This window comes from Macrotis lagotis, chromosome 7 (genome assembly GCF_037893015.1).
Source record: "Macrotis lagotis isolate mMagLag1 chromosome 7, bilby.v1.9.chrom.fasta, whole genome shotgun sequence".
In the NCBI taxonomy this organism is placed as follows: domain Eukaryota; kingdom Metazoa; phylum Chordata; class Mammalia; order Peramelemorphia; family Peramelidae; genus Macrotis; species Macrotis lagotis.
Window position 1 is genome coordinate 111,601,719 of NC_133664.1, and position 20,791 is coordinate 111,622,509.

The 20,791-nt window shown below is 36.0% G+C and overlaps 1 protein-coding gene across 6 annotated transcripts in view; it reads left to right on the top strand.

The window, feature by feature from the left end:
* DGKI (diacylglycerol kinase iota) overlaps positions 1–20,791 on the top strand; it is a 592,236-nt gene that overhangs the window by 410,358 nt on the left and 161,087 nt on the right. For all 6 annotated transcript variants that reach the window (XM_074193600.1, XM_074193597.1, XM_074193602.1 and 3 more), the window contains one exon: positions 19,371–19,471. In XM_074193600.1, coding sequence (XP_074049701.1) covers positions 19,371–19,471 — 101 coding nt within the window. The remainder of the gene's footprint in view (positions 1–19,370; positions 19,472–20,791) is intronic.

The following is a 20,791-nucleotide window of genomic DNA, read 5'->3' on the forward strand; positions in this document are numbered from 1 at the left end:
GTTATTTAATCTTTTAAAAACAAAGTCATAGGCCCTAGGTTTATAATCCCTAGAGAACCAGATGACCTCTAAGGCCTTTTCTATATTAATCCTAAGAGTCTTCTCCCTTGTTGACTTATTTTCTATAATTTGCTTGGAAATCTTTCTGTGTCCATGTTGTATTAGTCACAGGAGAGAAAAAGGAAACTTGTGTACACTCAGGTGGGGAATGTCAGGACATCTGACAGAGTCTATTTATTGAAAATATCAAACAGTTATTATTGAAGAAAACCACAAAATTAGCATACAGGATGAAAACAATGATGTAACTTTGTTATGGGCAGGAATTAACCCAGCAGGATGTGACCCAGGTCAAGAAGTTTGGAAACAGGGCTAATCAAATAGTGAGGCTACGAATGATGCAGTTGTGTTATCAAATCAGAGTTCTGTTGAAACTTTCAGCTCAAGGGTCAGCAGAGCTCAGATTATTTTGGCCATAACTGGCCTCTTGACCCTGAACTCACTTGAGCAGCTTCTACAGGTTCCCAAAGTTATCTAATTCCACCCCTTCCAGGATAGACTTTTAAATAGGAAATCCAAGAGACCTCATCCAGTGTAAGATCCTCATCTTATTTCATCACCCATTTTTTATCACTCATAGCAAAGTTCATCATTGGAACCCCTGAACCTCCATAATAAGATGTTTTTCCTTTCTTAATCCTTTTCAATGTTTCTCATCTCTTCCTCACCTAATCAACCATATGTTCTTTTATTTCTGAGACAATATAGGTCACATTCCCCTCATTTTTAGCTCAGAATTTGACTCCTACTCCCTCTATTCCACTGTTCCCTTCCAGTCTTCTTTTGTGTACCCTTCTATGTTGCAATATAACCCTACTGAGGAAACATTCACATATAGGCAAGGTGTTATCAAAGTCTGTTCATAATACTTCATATCCACTTCTTCACGGTAATCTCTACCAAACTTTCACCTTCACAAGCCTGTCTTCTTGTGTACAATTAGAAAGAAATTTCTTACTGGCCTCTCTACTGTTACTCTATTATTATTATTGTCATCATCTGATGCATTTATTCATTCTTCTTATATTTCTATAGTTTGGAGTGTTCAGGAAGTAAATAATCTTTTCAGTTCTGTTTTTCTTTCTAAAAATGTTTCAAATTCTTCTTTATTATTAAATACACATTCTGGTTCAACTCAAATTTGCAGGATATCTGAGTTGTATCCTTAACCCCACTGTTCTTCAGAACATATTATTCCATTCCTTCTTCCTTATTTAGTGGTGCTGAATAGTCTTGCATTATTTGAATGTCCTTTCCTTATTTTTTTTTTAGTTTTTGTAAGGCAATGGGGTAAAATGACTTGCCCAAGGTCACACAGCTGGGTAATTTTATTACATTAATGAGACTGGATTTGAACTCGGGGCCTCCTGACTCCAGGGCCGATGCTCTATCCACTATGCCAGCTAGCTGCACCATCCTTTACTTTTGTATTTGGAAATCTTTCTTCTGATGTCTTGTAGAAACTTACTGTTTGAGTGAATTATTAAATTTAACCAACATCTAGATGTCTTGGAGCTTGCAGTCTTGGGTTTTCCTGTGGTGGTAATCTGTGAATGTTTTTCAATTTAAATTTCATTTTCTATTTTTAGAAGTTCTGAACACTTCTTTTCTAGTACTTAATTCACTATGATGTTAAGGGGTTTGTTTTGGCCTTTCATATTCTTGGGGGGTCATGACCCTTATATTATATCTATGCTTTTTCAATATCCAATCTCCAATATTTGCAGAGAAAGCATTTTTCTTTTAATGCTTTTTTGTTTCTGTTTTGTTTATTATTTTTATTGTGCAGAACATAGAGTCTATTCTCATAATTCTCATTTCTTTTTTAAACCACACAGGAACAGTTCTTCTGTGTTCTCAAATTCCACGGGTTCCTCTGTCTCATCAAGTATGGAATGATTTTCCTTTATTTCTGCAATATTTATAAACATGTCTGAACTTGTTTATTAGATCTAGAAGCAATATTTCTTCCAGTTTTTCCTGCTGATTTATTTGTTTATATTCAAGGATTTTGAGGTTTTTTTCCTTCCTGGAATCTTTGGTTGTGGTTTCTTTAGAGGGTAAATCTCAAAGTGTCTCAGAATCCTCCAAAGTGTCCTAAGCTCCTCCAACACTACATAGTTCACAGTTCACTAGTCTAGCTCTCTGCCCCAAGTGACTCTTGGGCTTTCAGAACTGGCCCCAGATGTATTCCATTTTCTTTCTCTCAGACTTGGGGGCAGTAATTCACAGCCCCCATTCCCCCAATTTCCTGGTGATTAGTGTTCCTCAATTCTTTCTTCTGGGACTAGCAATTCAGAGCCTCTTTACCCCAGCACTGGTACTTCTGGACTGCAGCCTTTTCCACTTGAGGGGCTATGACCCAGCAGACTATTAAGGTATGAGCAAATTTCTGCAGCCTGGAACCAGGGTCTTCATGACCCTGGAAGGAAGAAAGTTCAGGTTTGGTGTTTTGCTGAAAATTCTCTTCCTGTGGAATATTCAAGTCTTCCTCCAAACAAGGGATCCAACAAGATACTAAAGAAAGAGGTCAGAGAGCTCCTGATTGATTATATAGTTTAATCATCAAAGTGGGATACTCACATGGGGTTGTCTGGGATGGTGGCAAGACAACATATTGCATCCCCATGAGAACCCCTCCCCCATCCCCCAGCACCAAACAGACCTCTGTGGTAATTGTAGAAATCAGAAAAAAGGGAGGAGGAACCAAAGTACTTTATTTTTTTGGGGGGGGGGGGTTACAGAATATTCCATTGGTATTGTTTGGACTGGAATCCAAGACTTACAAGGAAAAGGACTGAGCATGTATGGTTTACATTATTCATGCCTTTCATTGATTAAGAACTCCTCCTCCTCCTCCTCATTATTATTATTACTTTCACAGATAGAAACTTTTGCCAGGAAGCCCACATTATTCATGGCTTTTACTGCTAGAGACTTTTGCTAGGAAATTCACATTAATCATGACTTTTATTGCTTAAGTAGTCTAAATTATGACTTTCACCAATAAGAACCTTACAGTTGGATTTTGATGTAAGTCCCTATCTATGTGTCATGCCCTTAGATCTGCTAGTGAAGCCTCGAAATTGGGAATGTGGAAGGTGGGACAAGATCATAAGTTCAGAAACAGTGATATGGATTTGGGGAGTTTTTTTAAACCTTATTTTAAATTCTGAATGTCATACATGGAAAAAACTGAAATTACTTTATATTTGGTGCATAGTTTCTGTTGTGACAAGGTTGTTGGGATCAGAGAAACTGTCTGCCCTATAATCTTGTTGCTCACATGACCCAGAAGATCTAGTCCTCAGTTTCTTCACTTGGAAAGTGAGGTCACAGAATAATTTAATGACAAAGGTATATTCCAATATAGGGTTCTTAACTTGATGTCCATAGAAACACATTCCTTCCCTTGTGCCTGCCAAGGATTCCATGGATAGATCATGTGGTCCTTGAATTTGGATGGGGAAAAAAACTTTTTTAATTCATTATAATTGGTTTATAGGCTTCAGTAGATTTCCAAAAGAGTACTGACACAAAAAAGGTTAAGAACTTTGTTCTAAGAGATGAGGTGACAAAACTATTTTCATATAGCTAGCTATTAAGAATGGAGTTACATTACTCTGAAGCTATATTATCTGGTGAAAACAACAAAAGATATCAGGAAACCTAGCTTGGCTACCAAATTTCTATATGGCCTTGGGCAAACTACTTTAGGTCTTTAAACCTCAGTTTCTTAGTCTTTAAAATAAGGGAGTTAAATTATGACTAAGGTTGCTTACAATTCTAACCAATTAAAGAAACAGCCTGTGAGAATTTAAAAAAGAGAAATGAGTTAAAATTGTCACACCATTCAAATGTTGTATAAACTTCAAATTCAGACTGTTGACAAGATAAGAAAATGACCCTCAAACTTTAGGTCAGTATAAATGGAAGTTTAAATATAGTCATTTGGAGTACACTGTATTGTATCTCACTATCCCTGAAACCTGCCTTATCTTTGTTATCTACTCTCTCCTTTTGACTGTTCAGCCTTTCTCAATCCATCAGTATGAGAGCATGTAAATAACTAACAGATTTGCAGAGGTTCAACCTTCTCTTTGTGTATGTTTATTTTTTGCATTGGATGCCTTTCAATATGTAACTGAAAAAAAATCTTCAAATACCTATTCTGATTAGTCAGATTCTTAAGTATCCTTTGCTTCTAGGTTGTTTAGTCATTTTTCAGTTGTAACTGATTCTTCATGATCCCATTTATGGTTTTCTTGACAAAAATACTGGAGTGATTTGCAATAGCTCATTTTACAGATAAGGAAACCGAGGCCTCCAGGGTTAAGTGACTTATCCAGTTCCAAATACACCTAATAAATGTCTAAAACTTAATTTGAATTCAGAAAGATGAGTCTTCCTGCCTCCAGGCACTTTATTTATTGTACCACCTAGCTGCTCATTTTGATTCTACACACTTAGAACCAATTTTAATTAATTAATCATAGACTTTTTTTTCTTTTGACAGGATACAGTTGCCTTATTTATGGAACAATATAACATTACTGGTTGACATTACTGAAGGGGTGTCATACTCAAATAGAAACAGATCTGTGGAAACTTATTGATTTAGAAAATTCCAAATTAATATTTTCTGTGCTGTATAATATTTTTGTTTTGTTAAACATTTCCCAATTACATTTTAATCAGGTTTGGCCCCATTTGGGGTTTGCAGAGGGGAATCTTGCAGCTGCTACTTCCTGCTACTATAAACATAAATTCAATTCTTTTGTGGTCCAGTCAGTTCCATTGTGTCCAAAACTTTTCTCTCATTAAACCACTAACTTTTCTTTGACGCCATTCTTTCTCAAAAGATGGAATTAGTTCCTGATTTTTTAGAAGGGTGGAGGCCATCTGATGCAATTTCTCTCAGTTTCTCTTCTCCATGCTTCAAAACTTTTTTAGAGTTTTTAACTGCTTTTCTTTTCTTTTTCCTTCATAATCCTAGAGGGTGAGCTGGTATTTCTGTTTGACAAAAATAATTTTCCATATGTATGCTTGACCTCTTGTCCTCTCTCCCATCTACTCGGTGATCCTCTGTCTTCCATCAATAATGACCTTCTCTCTTCTTCATCTTTAGCTCACCTCCCACTGCCTTCTTCCCTTTGGTTTATACATATTTTTGAATTTTCTAAAAAATAGTCTTTGCTTGTCCCTGCTTGACCCTTCAGGCTATAGTCCTAAATCCCTCCTCCTTTTTACTGATAAATCTTTTGAAATCCCTACTCCCTAATTGTCTATTCAGTTACTATGACTTAGTGAATAGAACCTTGGACTCAGAGTCAAGAACTGAGTTCAAAGACTATGTAGTTACTTAGTAGCTATAAGACACAAGGCGAATCATTTAATCTTTTCAGGTTAAATTTCCTTTTATGTAAGATGAAGTTGTTCTGCAGATCAAATGAGATAAAATATAAAGAACTTTGAAAAACTTATGGGTTATATAAATACTATTATTTACTCCTTAAATTCCTCTGCATCAAATTCCAATCCCAGGTACTTTAAAAATTTCCCCTTTCTGAGGTCACCAGTGACCAAAATGAAATAATCTTAATTCAATGACATTTCTCAGTTTTCAACATCAGACTTTGCAGTTGTGGGTTAGTTATTTTTCTCTTCCATGATAATTCACTCTTACTGTTCTATCTGTTTTACCCTTACTTTTATTGCTTCATCTTTCTTTCCTTGAGATTTCATCCTTGAGCCACTTCTCTCCTTGACAATACCATGACTTTAATTATCCCTTCTATATAGATGAATCCCAGATCTGTATTCTTGACTGAGTGATGACATAATAATTAAAAACCCATTATATTTTAGGCACTGTACTAAGGATACAAAGACCTCTTGCCATCAAGGTGCTTACAATCTAAAGAGGGAAGACAACACTCATGCCACCACTAACACACACACACACACACACACACACACACACACACACACACACACACCGAAAAAACAAAACAAAACCCTGAAAAAGGTGAGGATGAGGAGAAAGGAGAGCAGGGAGAAAGGAACATGATGGAGAAATCTAAAGAAGTGGAATTCCACATACACACTCAATAGGGTATAGACATCTAGAGGGGAAAAAAAAAGAGAAGGGGGACAGAGGGAAGGGGGGATGTGGGTGATAGAGGAGAGGGCAGATCATAGGAGAGGATAATTAGATATAACACATTGTCTTTTTCACTTTTTGCAAGGTGCTGGGATTAGGTGACCTGTCTGGAACCACAGGGCTGGGTGGATGCTGGGTCTCTGGAGTGGGATGTAGGCTAGGGGCCTCCTGGCCCCAGGGCCTGTGCTCTGCCCACTGCAACCAATTGGCTGTCCAGAGCACATTTTTGAAGAGGGACAGAGTGAAAGGTGAGAGAAAATATAATAGATGGTAGTGGGGAGGAATGGATGGAGGGAATTACAGTTAGCAACAGAAACTGTGGGAAAAAATGGGGGGAAATGTGGAAAAAAACTTCTCTGATGGACTTATGATAAAGAAAGTGATCCACCTGAGACAGAGCTGATGGTATCAGAACACAGACTGAAACTTTTTTTTCTCTTTCTTTCACTTTATTCCTCATGAAGTTTTATATTTTTGTTGGGGAGGGGGATTATGTTTACTCTTAAACAAGACTATTTTAGTAATGTGTAAATAAAAAAATCTTTATTTAAAAAAGAAGTGGAACCCCTATGTAGGAGATAAAAAAGATAACTGGCCTGGGAATTCTCCTTAAATAGGGATTTTGATAACTTAATGCTATGAGAAATCAGAAATAGTGCTGTTGGCCAACTGTTTCATTTTCAGTTTTCAGTTGAATCTTTTTTGATGGCATTTGGAATTTTTGTGGCAATGGTTACATTTACTTCTCCAGCTCATTTTATAGATGAGGATACTGAGGCAAGCAGGGTTAAGTGACTTATCCAGGGTCACTCAACATAGCTTGTAAGGGTCAGATATGAACTTCCAAATTCCAGGCTTGGCATTTTTTATTCATTGCACCATCCAGCTGTCCCTAGAAATAATGCTAGTTCTCATCTTTATATCCCCAAGGCAATTTACATAGTAGTTTATTAATGAATTATTGTTGATTTGAAATAAGTTTAATTCTAAAGACTCTGCCAGTATTTAATCCTTGCCTAATTGTTTCAAAGTCTATGTTATTGGTCACATTGGAAGTAAGTCACTTAACCCCATTGCCTTGGAAAAATAATAGTTCAGAAAATATTATAAAGTTAATTTCTGTAAAGTGGAATCAATAAATTAGAAATAATCTCCAGAGGGAAGGCATTAACCTTAAGGGAGGTCAGAGAAAATTTATGGTAAAAGTAGAATTTTAGGTAGAACTTGAAGGAAGCTATGGCAGTCAAAATCTAATGAATGATAAGACTAGATTGCAGTTGGATGCAAAACTCATGTCATTTATTCAATGTCAAATATATGAAACAACGAACTGGATCCATAACTGAATCAAGATATTAAGCTAGAAAATTGTGCAGTGCTTTCTTTTTTTAATCTTTTTTGTTATCTTTAATTTATGGAATACAACAAGCCTTTCTGTAACATAGTACAGTAAAAAAAGATGACTATATATGGAACTGAATAGTACAGCTTGTTATTTCTTTCAAATATACAGCAAAATTACATATAAATTTCTTTTTTTCTTCTTTTCATCACCCTTACTCTAGGGATTACTACATTAGACACAAATATGTATATATAAGTAAAATTATTCTATACATTCTATTCTATAAATTCATCATTTCTTACTCTGGATACAGATATTATATTTCTTCATATGTCTTTTATGGATAATTTATGTATTTCTAATAATCAAAATAACTTATTTGCTCAAAGTTGTTCTTAGAAACAATATTGTTACTCTATAAGGGGCAGCCAGATGGTGCAGTGGATAGAGCACTGACCTTGGAGTCAGGAGGACAGTAGTTCAAATCCAGCTTCAGACACTTACCACTTATTACCTGTGTGACTATGGGTGATTGCCTCACCTCCAGAGTTTTATCTCGTCGTCCTGAGTCATATTTGGCCACTGAACCCAGATGACTCTGCAAGAGAAACTGAGGCTGGTGACTTAGCACAGCACCCCCCCCCCTCAAATCCAATGCTTGTCATGGTACAACCTTCCCTGATGTCATGGTCTTCTTCGAGACCAAAGGACAAACATCATTGATAATGTGTGCAAATATTTTTTGCTCATGCTCATTTTCACTATTTCTTGCAAGTCTCCATGGTTTTTCTAGAATTATTGAGCTCATCAGTTTGATAGCACAGTAGTATACCATTACAATCATATACCACAATTTGTTTAACCACTCCCCAATTTATGGACATTCCTGAAATTTCCAGTTCTTTGCCACCACAAAGAACTGCTATAAACATTCTAGAACATGTAAGTTCTTTTTCTTTGTCCCTAATTATTTTTGAAAATAAAATGGTGATATTGCTGGGTAAAAAGGAATAACTCTTTGGGCATAATTCCAGAATCCTCTCCAAAATGGAAGGATCAATTTATAGTTCTGCCAACAATGAATTAATATTTTCTTTTTTAAACTTTAATATATTTAATTTTTAGAAATATTTTATTTATTTTGAGTTTAACAATCCCCCCATTCTTGCTTCCCTCCCCCTACCTCAAACAGAAGGCATTCTGTTAGTCTTTACATTGTTTCCATGGTATACATTGATATCAGTTGAATGTGATGAGAGAGAAATAATATCCTTAAGGAATAAAAATATAGTATAAGAGATAGCAAAATTACATAATAAGATAACCTGATTTTTTTTCTAAATTGAAGGTAATAGTCTTTGGTTTTTGTTCAAACTCCACAATTCTTTCTCTGGATACAGATGGTATTCTCCATCACAGACAGCCCCAAATTGTCCCTGATTGTTGCACTGATGAAATGAGCGAGTGCATCGAGGTTGATCATCACCTGATGTTGCTGTAGGGTGTACAGCATTCTCCTGGTTCTGTTCATCTCTCTCAGCATCAGTTCATGCAAATCCCTCCAGGCTTCCCTGAATTCCCATCCCTCCTGGTTTCTAATAGAACAATAGTGTTCCATGAAAGTCATATACCACAGTTTATTAAGCCATTCCCCAATTGAAGGACATTATTTCTCTCTCATCCATTCCATGAATTAATATTTTCAATGATTAAGATGTTCACAGCTGCAAAAGTTCTTAGCCTTTGTTATGGCTCATAAATGCTGCATATCTGGGAAACTAAGGAGACTATTAAACACCAAGTATAGGATGATATCCAGTTATGCAGATCTTTGAATCCAAGGAAAGAGACTCAACTTTATTGTTAAGTAGAGAACAAAAACTTTAGAGCAGAAAGATGGACTTGGAGGCTCCATAGAGAGGTTGAACTCAATTATTTCTCAGAGCATCCAAGTTGACATCTTGCTTGACTTCTTGTTTATGTGACTTGGAGCAAATGATTGCATCTCTTTGGCCTTCATTTCCATATCTTTAAATTGAGATTATTGGACTAAGTGACCTTCAATGACCTTCCAGATCTACATCATTACTGTGTTGGTTAACCTATGATGATAAGATTGCAAAAACCTGAGATTCACTTAATGTCTTTAGTTTTTTTTAATGATATAAACTTCTCATGTCACAATTTCCTAGATAATAGCCCTCACTTGAAATCCTAGCATGGGGCTTGAATGAAATGAAGGATTTTAAGAGTGATAGTTTCATGGCAAGAGTCCTACAGCGGATTAGAAAAATTTGGCTTTCAATTCTACCTGAAAAAAATCAGGTGAATCATCTAGCCTCTTTGAAACTCAGTTTCCTTATCTGCCAAATGGAAGATAATAAAACCTGCCTTTCCTATCTCCCAGGGTACTTTAGTGAGATTATGTATATTAAGAAACTTTATAAAAATACTTTTCAAAATTAAATTTCATCCTCACTGTGAGACTATCTTCCCTGTCATATTTTTTCATTGCCACCAGATGGTGGTAAGGAAGCATGTATGACAAGGCATAGGCCAGGTGAGTATTTGGTCAATTAAATCACATTAAAAAAAATCTGTGGAAACTTGATTATTAAGTAAAACAAATACACAGTTCAAGAGGTGACACATGTAGAAGAAAAACAAATGAAAAATTCAGCTTTAATTTTGTATCTCTCTCTATTATTCTGAAAAAGTCTAACCTCCCTCCACCTTATTCTCAAATAGCAGAGCCTGACCTTTCTATTTGTCCCAATAATTGCCTTCACCACAGTTTGTTTTCTTTCACAGAAATCCTATTTTGCACATATTGTCTCATGATAATCTTCTGAGTCAATCTCAAAGAGAGGGCTTTGATTATTCCTCTCAACTGGACTATTCTATTGCCCTCATGGAAGGATCTGGAGTTAACTCCTTCCCTCTCTCTTTAGTTTTTAACAAATGAAAACAACACATTCTATTTTCACAGATCCATGTTTATAAATGAGATATGGCAGGAGCCAAAATTATCTCTTTTACAAAGTCCAATATCTGGCATAATGCTCTGTGTATATCAACTTTAAATAAATGTGTTCATAGAATCATTGTTTTAGAGTGGGAATAGATCTCAGAGCTATCTAGTCAAAACCCCCATCTCATTTCTGAGGTTTGAGGTTAAGCTGCTTGCCAAAGATAATAGTAATAGAAACTGTCTCAGTGTTCAAAATAGAATTGGGTGGATGTTTGATTTTAATAAGTTAATGACAGCCAAAGTCCCAATGACTTTATAGCTAAGTACTGAACAGGATTATAGACTGGAGTAGATAATCTCTGAGTTGATAAGGCCTCTTCTTCTGAGTTTCTTTGATTCCTCCTTCATCACTTAAGGAACCAAGCATTGTCTTCATCTTATGTCCCATATAAAAGACACTAACACTCTTATAGGCCTGAAGTAAGAAAGACTAATTTATCTGGGTTCAGATCTGGCCTCAGATGTTTGTTAGCTGTGTGACCCTGAGCAAGTCATTTAATCAGTTTGCCCTAGTTTCCTCATCTGTAAAATGAGAAGAAAATGCAAGCCACATCAGTGTCTTTGCCAAAAAAACCCTCCAAATGGGACTTCAAAGATTGGATGCATCTGAAAAATGACTGAACAACAACAAAGAAATATGGAGCCCTTATTTGAATTTCCCACCACTGGTAAATGTAGATTATAAGGTCATTATAAGCAAGGACTGTTTTATGTAGTCTGTCTCTCTCATTACAAAACAGAAGATTAAGGCATATAGACCACTGTCTATGGAGGCAGGGAAGGGATAATTTGGAGATAAAGGAGAATCAGGGTAATGCAATATCAAGGAAGGAAAGGAAAGTTCCAAGAAGAAAGGAATGGTTAAGAGCATCAGTAAATACTAAGAGATCAAGAGGGTGAATGCTTAGAAAAAGCCCATTGGATTTGTCAGTTAGGAGATGATTAGTAGCCTTGATGTGTACAACACCAGTGATAGCCTCAAACAGAGTTAGGAAGTGTCTATGCCAAATATTTGATGATGTCTCCTGGTAGAATGGGCAGATGGGAAAAGTCTATCTTAATGAACCTGAAGGTAGCTGATGGAGGGCTTAGAGCTTGGTCAGACATTCACAAGGCCAAGGTCATCCACAGAATCCTAGATCATCATCTGGCATCCTGACTTCTGTCCTGCCACAGAATTCTGATGACTCCAGAAGAGACTGATGATGTGCAACTTTGCCTCACTTAAATCAGTCCTCTTTAGCCTAGGGATCTAATCAGTCCAGGAATAGCTTGTGCTAAATGTCAGAGTAGCTGAAATCCACTTTGATTCCTCAAGTTTTTAGTCTTTTCTTGGCTCTAACTGCCTGGGTGGAAATATGTTATTTCAGAAAACTGTATTGTCTCCTCCTGACTTGGTAATGTTATTCCTTAGTCTCCAAGAAGAACCAGCCTTGTCATTCATCCTTAGTGCTCAACCAGCAAGCAATTGTTCTGACACTAACATACTTACAACTTGAAGTAAGAAAGACTCATCTTTCTGAATTCAGATCTGGCTTCAGATATTTACTAGTGTGACCCCAAGCAGGTTGTTTAGCCCCATTTGCCTCAGTTTCCTCATCTGTAAAATGAGAAGAAAATGGCAGACCACTTCAGTATCTTTTCCAAGAAAACTCCAAATGGGATCACAACGATTGGACACACCTGAAAAATAACTGAACAACATTAAATCAATATGCAGCCCATATTTAAGTTTGCCGCCACCATTGGCATTTACCACTTGCAGTTGGAGTCAGAAAGACCTGAGTTCAAATTTGAACTCAGACACTCACTAGTTGGGTAACTGTGGGCAAGACACCTAACTCATAAGTCATCTCAGTTTCCTCAACTATAAAATGGGCGTAATAATAGCATCTATCTCCCAAGGTCGTTGTGAGAATCAAATGAGATATTATTTGTAATGTTCTTAGTACAGTGCCTGGCAAACAGTAGGAGCTTAATGGGGTTAAATGACTTGCCCAAGGTCACATAGCTAGGTAATTATTAACTGTCTGAAGTCAAATTTGAACTCAGGTCTCCTGACTCCAGGGTTGGTGCTCTATCTACTGTGCTATCTAGTTGCCTCTACTTTTATATATTTTGAATTTATTTTCTGTTTCTACCAGTGGAATATGATCTTCTTGAGTTTTTTTTCTCTTTTCTATCTTTACATCTCCAATACTACCACAGTTCCTTGTAAATATAGGTAGTTAATGATTGCCTGTTGAATGAATGAATGGGAACTGGATAGTTAGGAGAGCACTAGTTTAAAATCAGATAAGCGGTATGCATATTTTAACATTACTCCTTGAAAGACTTGTAGCAAATTCCCTTTCCTCCCTTGGGATCATTTTCTTCATCTGTAAATAGGGGAACTGAACTAGATGTGTAAGGACCCTTACTATTCAATCCTCCCATTCTGTGATAAAAAATTAATTTCTGCCTTAATTTCTAATTCTTAACTTTTGGAATTCTATGATGTAGTAGCTTCTGCTAATCCAATTGATTCACAAATTAGACCAGGTAGTTTACTGTGTATACTAACAAATTCAAATTTCCTCTGGCATCAATAAACATCATAGGAATCATCTCAAAATGTTAGACATTCATAGAAATGTAGCTAGCAGATTTTAAATGGAAAACGAGAAAACTTCCCCTTCTCAGAAATATTCAAAGAAAGATAAGCTTCATGACAAAAGCCAGTTTTCCTATTCCTCCAGGCTCTTTATTTATCCCTAATTTACAGTTTATGAAGCAAGAAATCGGGAGAAAGTGAGGTGGCTGGGATTAAAAAGGACAAGTGATTGGTTTAGAAATAGAAACAGGCAGCATAAGTGAAAACAGGATGAGAGGTGTGCAGACTTGGGAGCTAGGCAAATAGTTCCATTAAAAACAACAACAAAAACATTCAAAAGCCAATTTCATTTCCCTCTCATGCACTCTCTTTTCTTTTTATCTGTTGTTTCATTTATTGTTATATTTATGCCACTTTTCAATATCCCATCCTCTCAGTTCCTTTGTACTAAAAAGTACAGTTACTCAAAACATGCAAAACCCCCCATCAAATCTATGTTTCATTTTGAACCTCCTGAACTACCACCCAGAGTTGAAGTTTAAAAGAAGAGGTGGTATATTATTCAGCTACAGATCAAGGAGACCAACTGCATAGCAGATTCCCGATGAATCAGCAGCATTAATCCCCTTCTTAGCTATTGAACTAATTGTCTTCCTAGACTGCCATGTGTTACAATGCAATTTCTCCTCATTGGACTCCAGCTTCCTCATTTGTAAAATGAAAGTGGTTTGGCAAAGAGCCCATGATATCCTATGATTCCTACGCTAGTCATGCCAGGAGCAGTCTATTTATTACACAGTAACAGCCCCACATCCCCTTCAACTGTATAGATTCACAAATTTAGGGAGAATACATTATGTTGTTAAATCAACTTAGATTTGAGAAGTTCCTAAGGGGTGAGGACACTGTACTAGTTATTGGGCTTATAGAATGAGATAGTCTCTGTCCTTAAGGAGTTTACATTCTATTAGGGGAAGACAATATGTACATACATACAAATAGACAAATTATTTATATATATATATGTTTATATATAACTATATTATTATAGCAGCATCATATGTTATATATAACATAATATATAAATATGTAAATGCATATATGTATACATGACAGTGATTTTGAATTCTTGTTGACATACTTTATGTTAAAGTTAACTCATAAAGCCAGAACTGTAATTAGGAATTTTTGTACTTAGGACAAGTATTACATATCATTTGGAGTGAGCAGCATGAAATATGTCTTCGACTAGGGAGTGTGGAGTGGGGAAGCTCATATAAAACACCAATCTGGAAGCTTTCTATTTAAATTAATTTCTTATTCTTGCTAACCAGACACTAAGACCATTTGTTTCTAAAATACCAAAGGACTTCAAGTGCTGAATCTGATATGCCTAAGCAACATCCCATCCTAGTAGTTATAGCCTTGCATAAATAGATGGAAATAGTTTTTACCTTTCCAGATTAATCTCAAGTTCCCCCCAGGTTTTACTTTAAGTAGCTTATTTTTCTGTGGTTCATTTTTTCTCCTGCTTCCCGTGAGATGATAAAAATGTCTCTGAAGATGGAGGTAAAAGATTTGATCAGTTTAGCTAGAAATATTAGCTAATTTTCTATGCTTGTAAAGCTATTGGAAAATGACATAAAAGAAGGAATCAGACTTCTTATTTCAGGAATTACTGTTTTGTGTTAACATTCTGTGTTGATTTTGTTGATTATTCAGATGTCTTACCATTCATCTGTATTCTTTCCCCCCTTTCCCAGACATCTTCTTTCTCCTACCTTTATTTAAGATCACTCCAAGTCCTCCCTTTACTCAGAGCCATTTTTATTCCTCTATTTCTCCAAACTCTCAGCTCTCAGTTAGCTGATCTTTGGAATGTTCAACTGGGTCTATGCTTGGTATTAGGGTTTGCATTATCAAGGGAATTAATCCTAATGTGGTTATTCTATGTGTATGCTTGCTCAAACAAACATGCCTCTGGGATATAGGGAATGCTTCACTACTCTCAGTTTAAAATTGGAGAATGAGAACAACTTAACTACCTCAACCCAGAGATGTACAGTTCTCTGAAACACTTGTCTTTTAAAGAGTGACCTGCCTGGGAAGGATTTTTAAAGTCCTCATTTTTTGCTTGTGGGAGGTTAGGGATGAATTAAGAAATAATGATACCATTTACAGTTCTGATATACTGTCCTTTACTTTCCTCAAGCAATCCTGGTTTTTCTGATGGCAATCATTTATTGAATAAAAGGCAATGAGCCAATGAAATGCCAGCATAATTTTTGAGTTCAGATTGAACTGAAAACATCATATATGACTTCTCTGTACAAGGGAATGGCTAAACAAATTGTGGGATGTGAATGAAATGGAACATTATTGTAATGTTAGAAACAATTTATAATAGTCCTCTAGAAAAGCTTCTATCCAGTCTTTAGTGATTTGCCCTCACAAGTGAATGACTTGACTTTATTATTGAAATATAAGGCACAGTTTAACTATGAAGGTGGGGGAAGAAGGAAATTTGAGAAGGAATGAAAAGTTTTGGAAAGTTTTTGTGGAAAACAGGACAATGAACTAATTAGGAAGATTTAATTGCTTCAATAAGGGCCCATGTAGGGCCATTTAATGGACCAAGTAAGTATAGTTTTCTGATTTTTCTCTAGCTTTCTTTAGCAACAAAGAAATGTAGCAAATGGAGGAAATAGTCAAAGGTTGAAGCTTGTCAGAGAAAAATGGACAAAAGTATGAGAGGAAGGGTAAAGACAACACAAGAGCAAAGAGAAGTGTAGAGTTAAACTGGTTTACCAAAGATTCAAGATGGAGAAAGCTGTAGTGTATAACCAATATTGGCAATATCACATGTCCATAATCTCGCATCAGTAAAATGAAGAGGGTAATGGGTTATTTCTTCAACTCTTCTAAAAGATTCAACTTCTTGGATATTATAATTATATAGTATTCAATTTCATTATTTTTATTCTTTCCAAAATTTCTTGTAGTCAACATTTATGTTTTCAGGTTCTACTGCATTCTATATCAGTTCATATAAATCTCCCTATAATTTTCTAAATTCTTCATATTTATTTATTTTAGGTTTTTAGGGGTTTTTTTGCAAGGCAAATGGGGTTAAGTGGCTTGCCCAAGGCCACGCAGCTAGGTAATTATTAAGTGTATGAGACTGGATTTGAACCCAGGTACTCCTGACTCCAAGGCCGGTGCTTTATCCACTACACCACCTATCCGCCCTGTTCATATTTATTTATAACAGGCCCTCAGTAAAGGCTTGCTTGCTTTCTTTCTTTCTTTCTTTCTTTCTTTCTTTCTTTCTTTCTTTCTTTCCTTCTTTCTTTCTTTCTTTTTTCCTTTTTATGATTAAATGGGAAGAAAGTTGTCTAAAATTGGGCAGCCTCCACTTCCGTTCTTCACTTTCTTTTCTTAATACTGCTATCTGACTTCTAATCTCATCATTCACCTGAAAATTTCCACTTCAAAGTTAGTAATGATCTCTTAATTGACAAATCTAATGTTCTTTTCTAAATTCTCATTCTTCATGACCTCTTTATAGCCTTTGTCAATGTCAGTCTCTCTCTCTCTCTCTCTCTCTCTCTCTCTCTCTCTCTCTCTCTCTCTCTTGATTTTTGCAAGGCAGTGGGGTTGAGTAACTTGCCCAAGGTCACACAGCTAGTTAATTATTAAGTGTCTGAGGCCAGATTGGAGCCCAGGTCCTCCTGACTCCAGGGCTGGTGCTCTATCTACTGCCCTAGCTGCCCCTAGTCACCCTCTCTTTGATAATCCTTTCTCTCTAGAATTTTCCAACATTGATTTCTCCTGATTTTTTTCCTGCCTATATTGCTTCTTCTCAACTTACATTGCTGGATTTTATCCATTTCATACCCCTTCTCCCAAAGGGGAGAATCCAAGTGACTCCTCAGGGTTTTGTCATGAACTATTTTTCTACCTTTTTTCACTTGGTGATCTCATCAGCTCCCATGGATTCAATAATCATCTTTATTGGTATGGTTTTCAGATGTCTTTATCCAGCCTTCATATTACAATATGAGACCTCTAGTCTCACATCTCCAGTTGCTATTGCCATCTATTCAATATGTATGAAATTGAACTCATTATCTTCCATCACCCTGCCCCCAAGTTATCTATTCTCCCTAATTTCCCCTAGAAGCTTTGAAGGGACCATGATCTTCCCATATTCTACAAGGCACCCAATCTCTAAAATGTAGGTGTTATTATCTTTTATATTCAAAAATCTAATCTGTTGCCTTTCTGACTCCCTATTCCATAAACTTCTGTGCTTCCTTATTATCTCCAAGATAAAAATATTCTGCTTGGTTTCTGAAGTTCTGCATAACTTCACCTCTTCCTATGTTTTCCATATTCTAATACTTTATTCCCCTAAATATATTCTATAGTCCAATGACACTGGTCTCCTTGTTATTCTTTGTATTTGATACTTTAGCACTCAAATCTTTGAATTTTTATTAGCTTTCTCTTATATCTGGAAAGATCTTGCTTATAGCCTCATTTCTTGACTTCCTAAGTTTTCTGAACAAGGCAAGGCATTGAGGTTAAGTGACTTGCCCAAGGTCACACAGCTAAGGAGGAGAAGAGCACTGGCCTTGGAGTCAGGATGATGGGAGTTTAAATTCAACCTCAGACATTTACTAGCTGAGTGACCTTGGGCAATTCACATAACTCTGATTGCCTCACATCCAGAGCCATCTCCAGTTGTCCTAATTCCTATCTGGTCACTGACCCAGACGACTCTGGAAGAAAAAGTAAGGATTGGTGACTTGGCACAATCCCCCATAACTCAAATCTAATACATGTGCTTGTCATGGCATCACCTCCCAGATGTCATGGTCTTCTTCTAGAATGAAGGACCATCATCATCATCATCATCATTATTATCATTATTATTATTTGTAAGTCTGCTAAACTGCAACATTCTCACTTTCCAGAATCCTCTTAATGTTAATCCCTTCTCTCTGTGATTATCTCTAATTTATTCAATATGTGTCTGGTTTATACATATTCATTTGCATGTTGTCTCAAACCCTTAAAGCATGGACTGCTTTTCAATTTTTTTTGTTACACCATCACAGCATAATATCTGGAACATTGTAGACAGTGAGTACTTGATAACTAGATACTAGTCACAGTTAATTTATGTGTAGCTTGGTTTTGCTGATTTTTTTCTTTTTAAAAAAATTATGACATTGGGTAGCTTGTTGTGGATACGTTTTTGGAAGTAAAGATAATAGAACAACAAAAATATCAGTAAAATTGTTTTATAGATATATCATACATGTTATTCTTGATCAGTGGAAAAAATTTAAGAACATATTAGAAAAACATAAATTTACTGTGTTAATCAGGAAAGCCAAACTATATCAAAGATATCCATTCAATGATATGATAACTATTTTGGAGATCCAGAAAAATCTGAGCTTAAGTTCAGATATATTGTGATGAATTGGATATTCTAGTAAGTGCAGTAATCTCTCATTTAACAGGCCTCCTTGAAGATTCAAATGGATTTTCCAAATAACTAAAATATATGCCCCCTTTTAAATGAGGTTGTGTGGTCTTTTGAACTTGTTTTAGTGCATACTTTACTGCTTTCTCAAACATAATTTAGTCAGTATAATCTAATCTTTTTTTTGTGACCCAGGATCATTATATTCTTAGGAGCTAGTGATTTAGGCCTGGTTTCCCCTACACTAAATGTCAGGAGAGGATTATACCATGGGAGTTCTTACATTTTTTTTTAAGTCTGTTTTTTTTTTCTTTTTTCTCCTTTTGTTGTCTTTCTGTCAACTGTGGTCTCTTGCCACAGTGGGTTATCAAAACAGGTAACCTTGTTAGAATTATATGAAAAGTTAGGGTAAATAGTTTCTGACTTCATTCTGATTGATCAGAAATCTTTTATAAATACTTCTTGGTAATCAGCTATGTTCCATATACCTGAGGTTGCTAGATAAGTGAACCAAACCCCACCCCAGATCAATGAAATGTTGTAACAAATAATAATCTTAAAAAAAAAAATCTTTCTCTCTCCAGTCATTAAGAGAAAACTAACACGGATATCTCGAAGCTCATGAACTCCCATTTCCAAATAATCATTTATTTCTATCTAATTTCCTTTCTTGTTTTGCAGTCCCCACTCTGTCCCAGACCGCCTGCGGATTCGAGTGAACAGAATTAGTTTACAAGACTATGAAGGCTTGCACTATGACAAAGAAAAGCTCCGGGAAGCTTGTAAGTTAAGAGTATGTCATTGAGTTTCATACAACTGACTTAAACCTTTCTTCACTCTACTTCATTTTGTGGTTAGGTTTATTATTTCTTGTATACCAAAATTTTAAAATGAGGAAACAAGGGAACAATAACCTAGGATCTGAATAGGTGTGCCTACACATATATACCTACATGCATAAATGTGAATGTTTATATACATATATGTGTTTATTTAAAGGTAAGTCAAAGGATATGACAGTAGAATCTCTTGATTTAACTGTAGCTTTAGTCTCTCTTATAAATGATTGATTATAATATTAAGCAAAGCAAAATACAAGAAGTTCCAGGTGCAGGGTAAGTCCATGTGTTTACTCCCAATTACTCTTCTCCTGCCAAACCCAGTTACACCTTTAGCCCTGATGTCTACAGAAACTGTTATATACAATATAATCTAACAAACATGTACTGTCATCGTTTTGCTATTGGAAGTGAAACTTATGATAAAAATCTTCCAGTACATTTTTTTCATTAAGCCACCTTATCATGAATTCTGTGCTATAGGGAGAACCATTACACTGAAGGTTCAATGTATTGGGGTGGCAGAGTTGATTTTATCTGCCATTTGTCAATTTTTCAGGTGAATCAAACTCACATTTGGTGGACAAAACTGATTAATAAAAAAGAACAGAATTAAACTAATTAGCATTCCCTCTAGGCTTATTTCCCTCAACTTGTACTTAAGGATGATGGTTCTCACAGGATCACTTGCCTCTCTTTCTCTTCTCAGTCTTCTATAGGTAACCATGAAGGATTGTTGCTTCTAACATAGCAACTTTTGAGACCCCACTAGTCAGATGAAATCTATTCCAATTTGCAAAAAAGAATTTACCAAGGAGATATAGCAAAAATAAAAATCTCTTCCCAATACCAAAAGGATAGAGTCTTCTTTCCTACACATGGATATATGAAAAAGATAGGCTCATTGAACTATAATGGAAGTGAAATCCAAGTATAGGGAATATTTGTGGCAAAGGGTTACCTTAATAGTCCTGGCAATTCCTATCTCTGTATGTTATTTACTAAATTCCATTGAGATATTGTTCTTTCCTGTGCCTTGAACATTGGTACCTTCTGGAGCTCACAGATAGCATTTCTTTCTGACATAAGGGATCTTGCTACTTGGACTGATTATTGTCCACTCTCTACCAAGGCATGCTTAGATGTCTCACTTCCTGATCCCCAAACCCATTTAGATTGCCCATTTGTCCTTGAATTCTTCATCTCATAACCTTGATAAAAAGAATAGAGTTTTTTTCCATTTCTCAGTGAGTATTTTTGCCA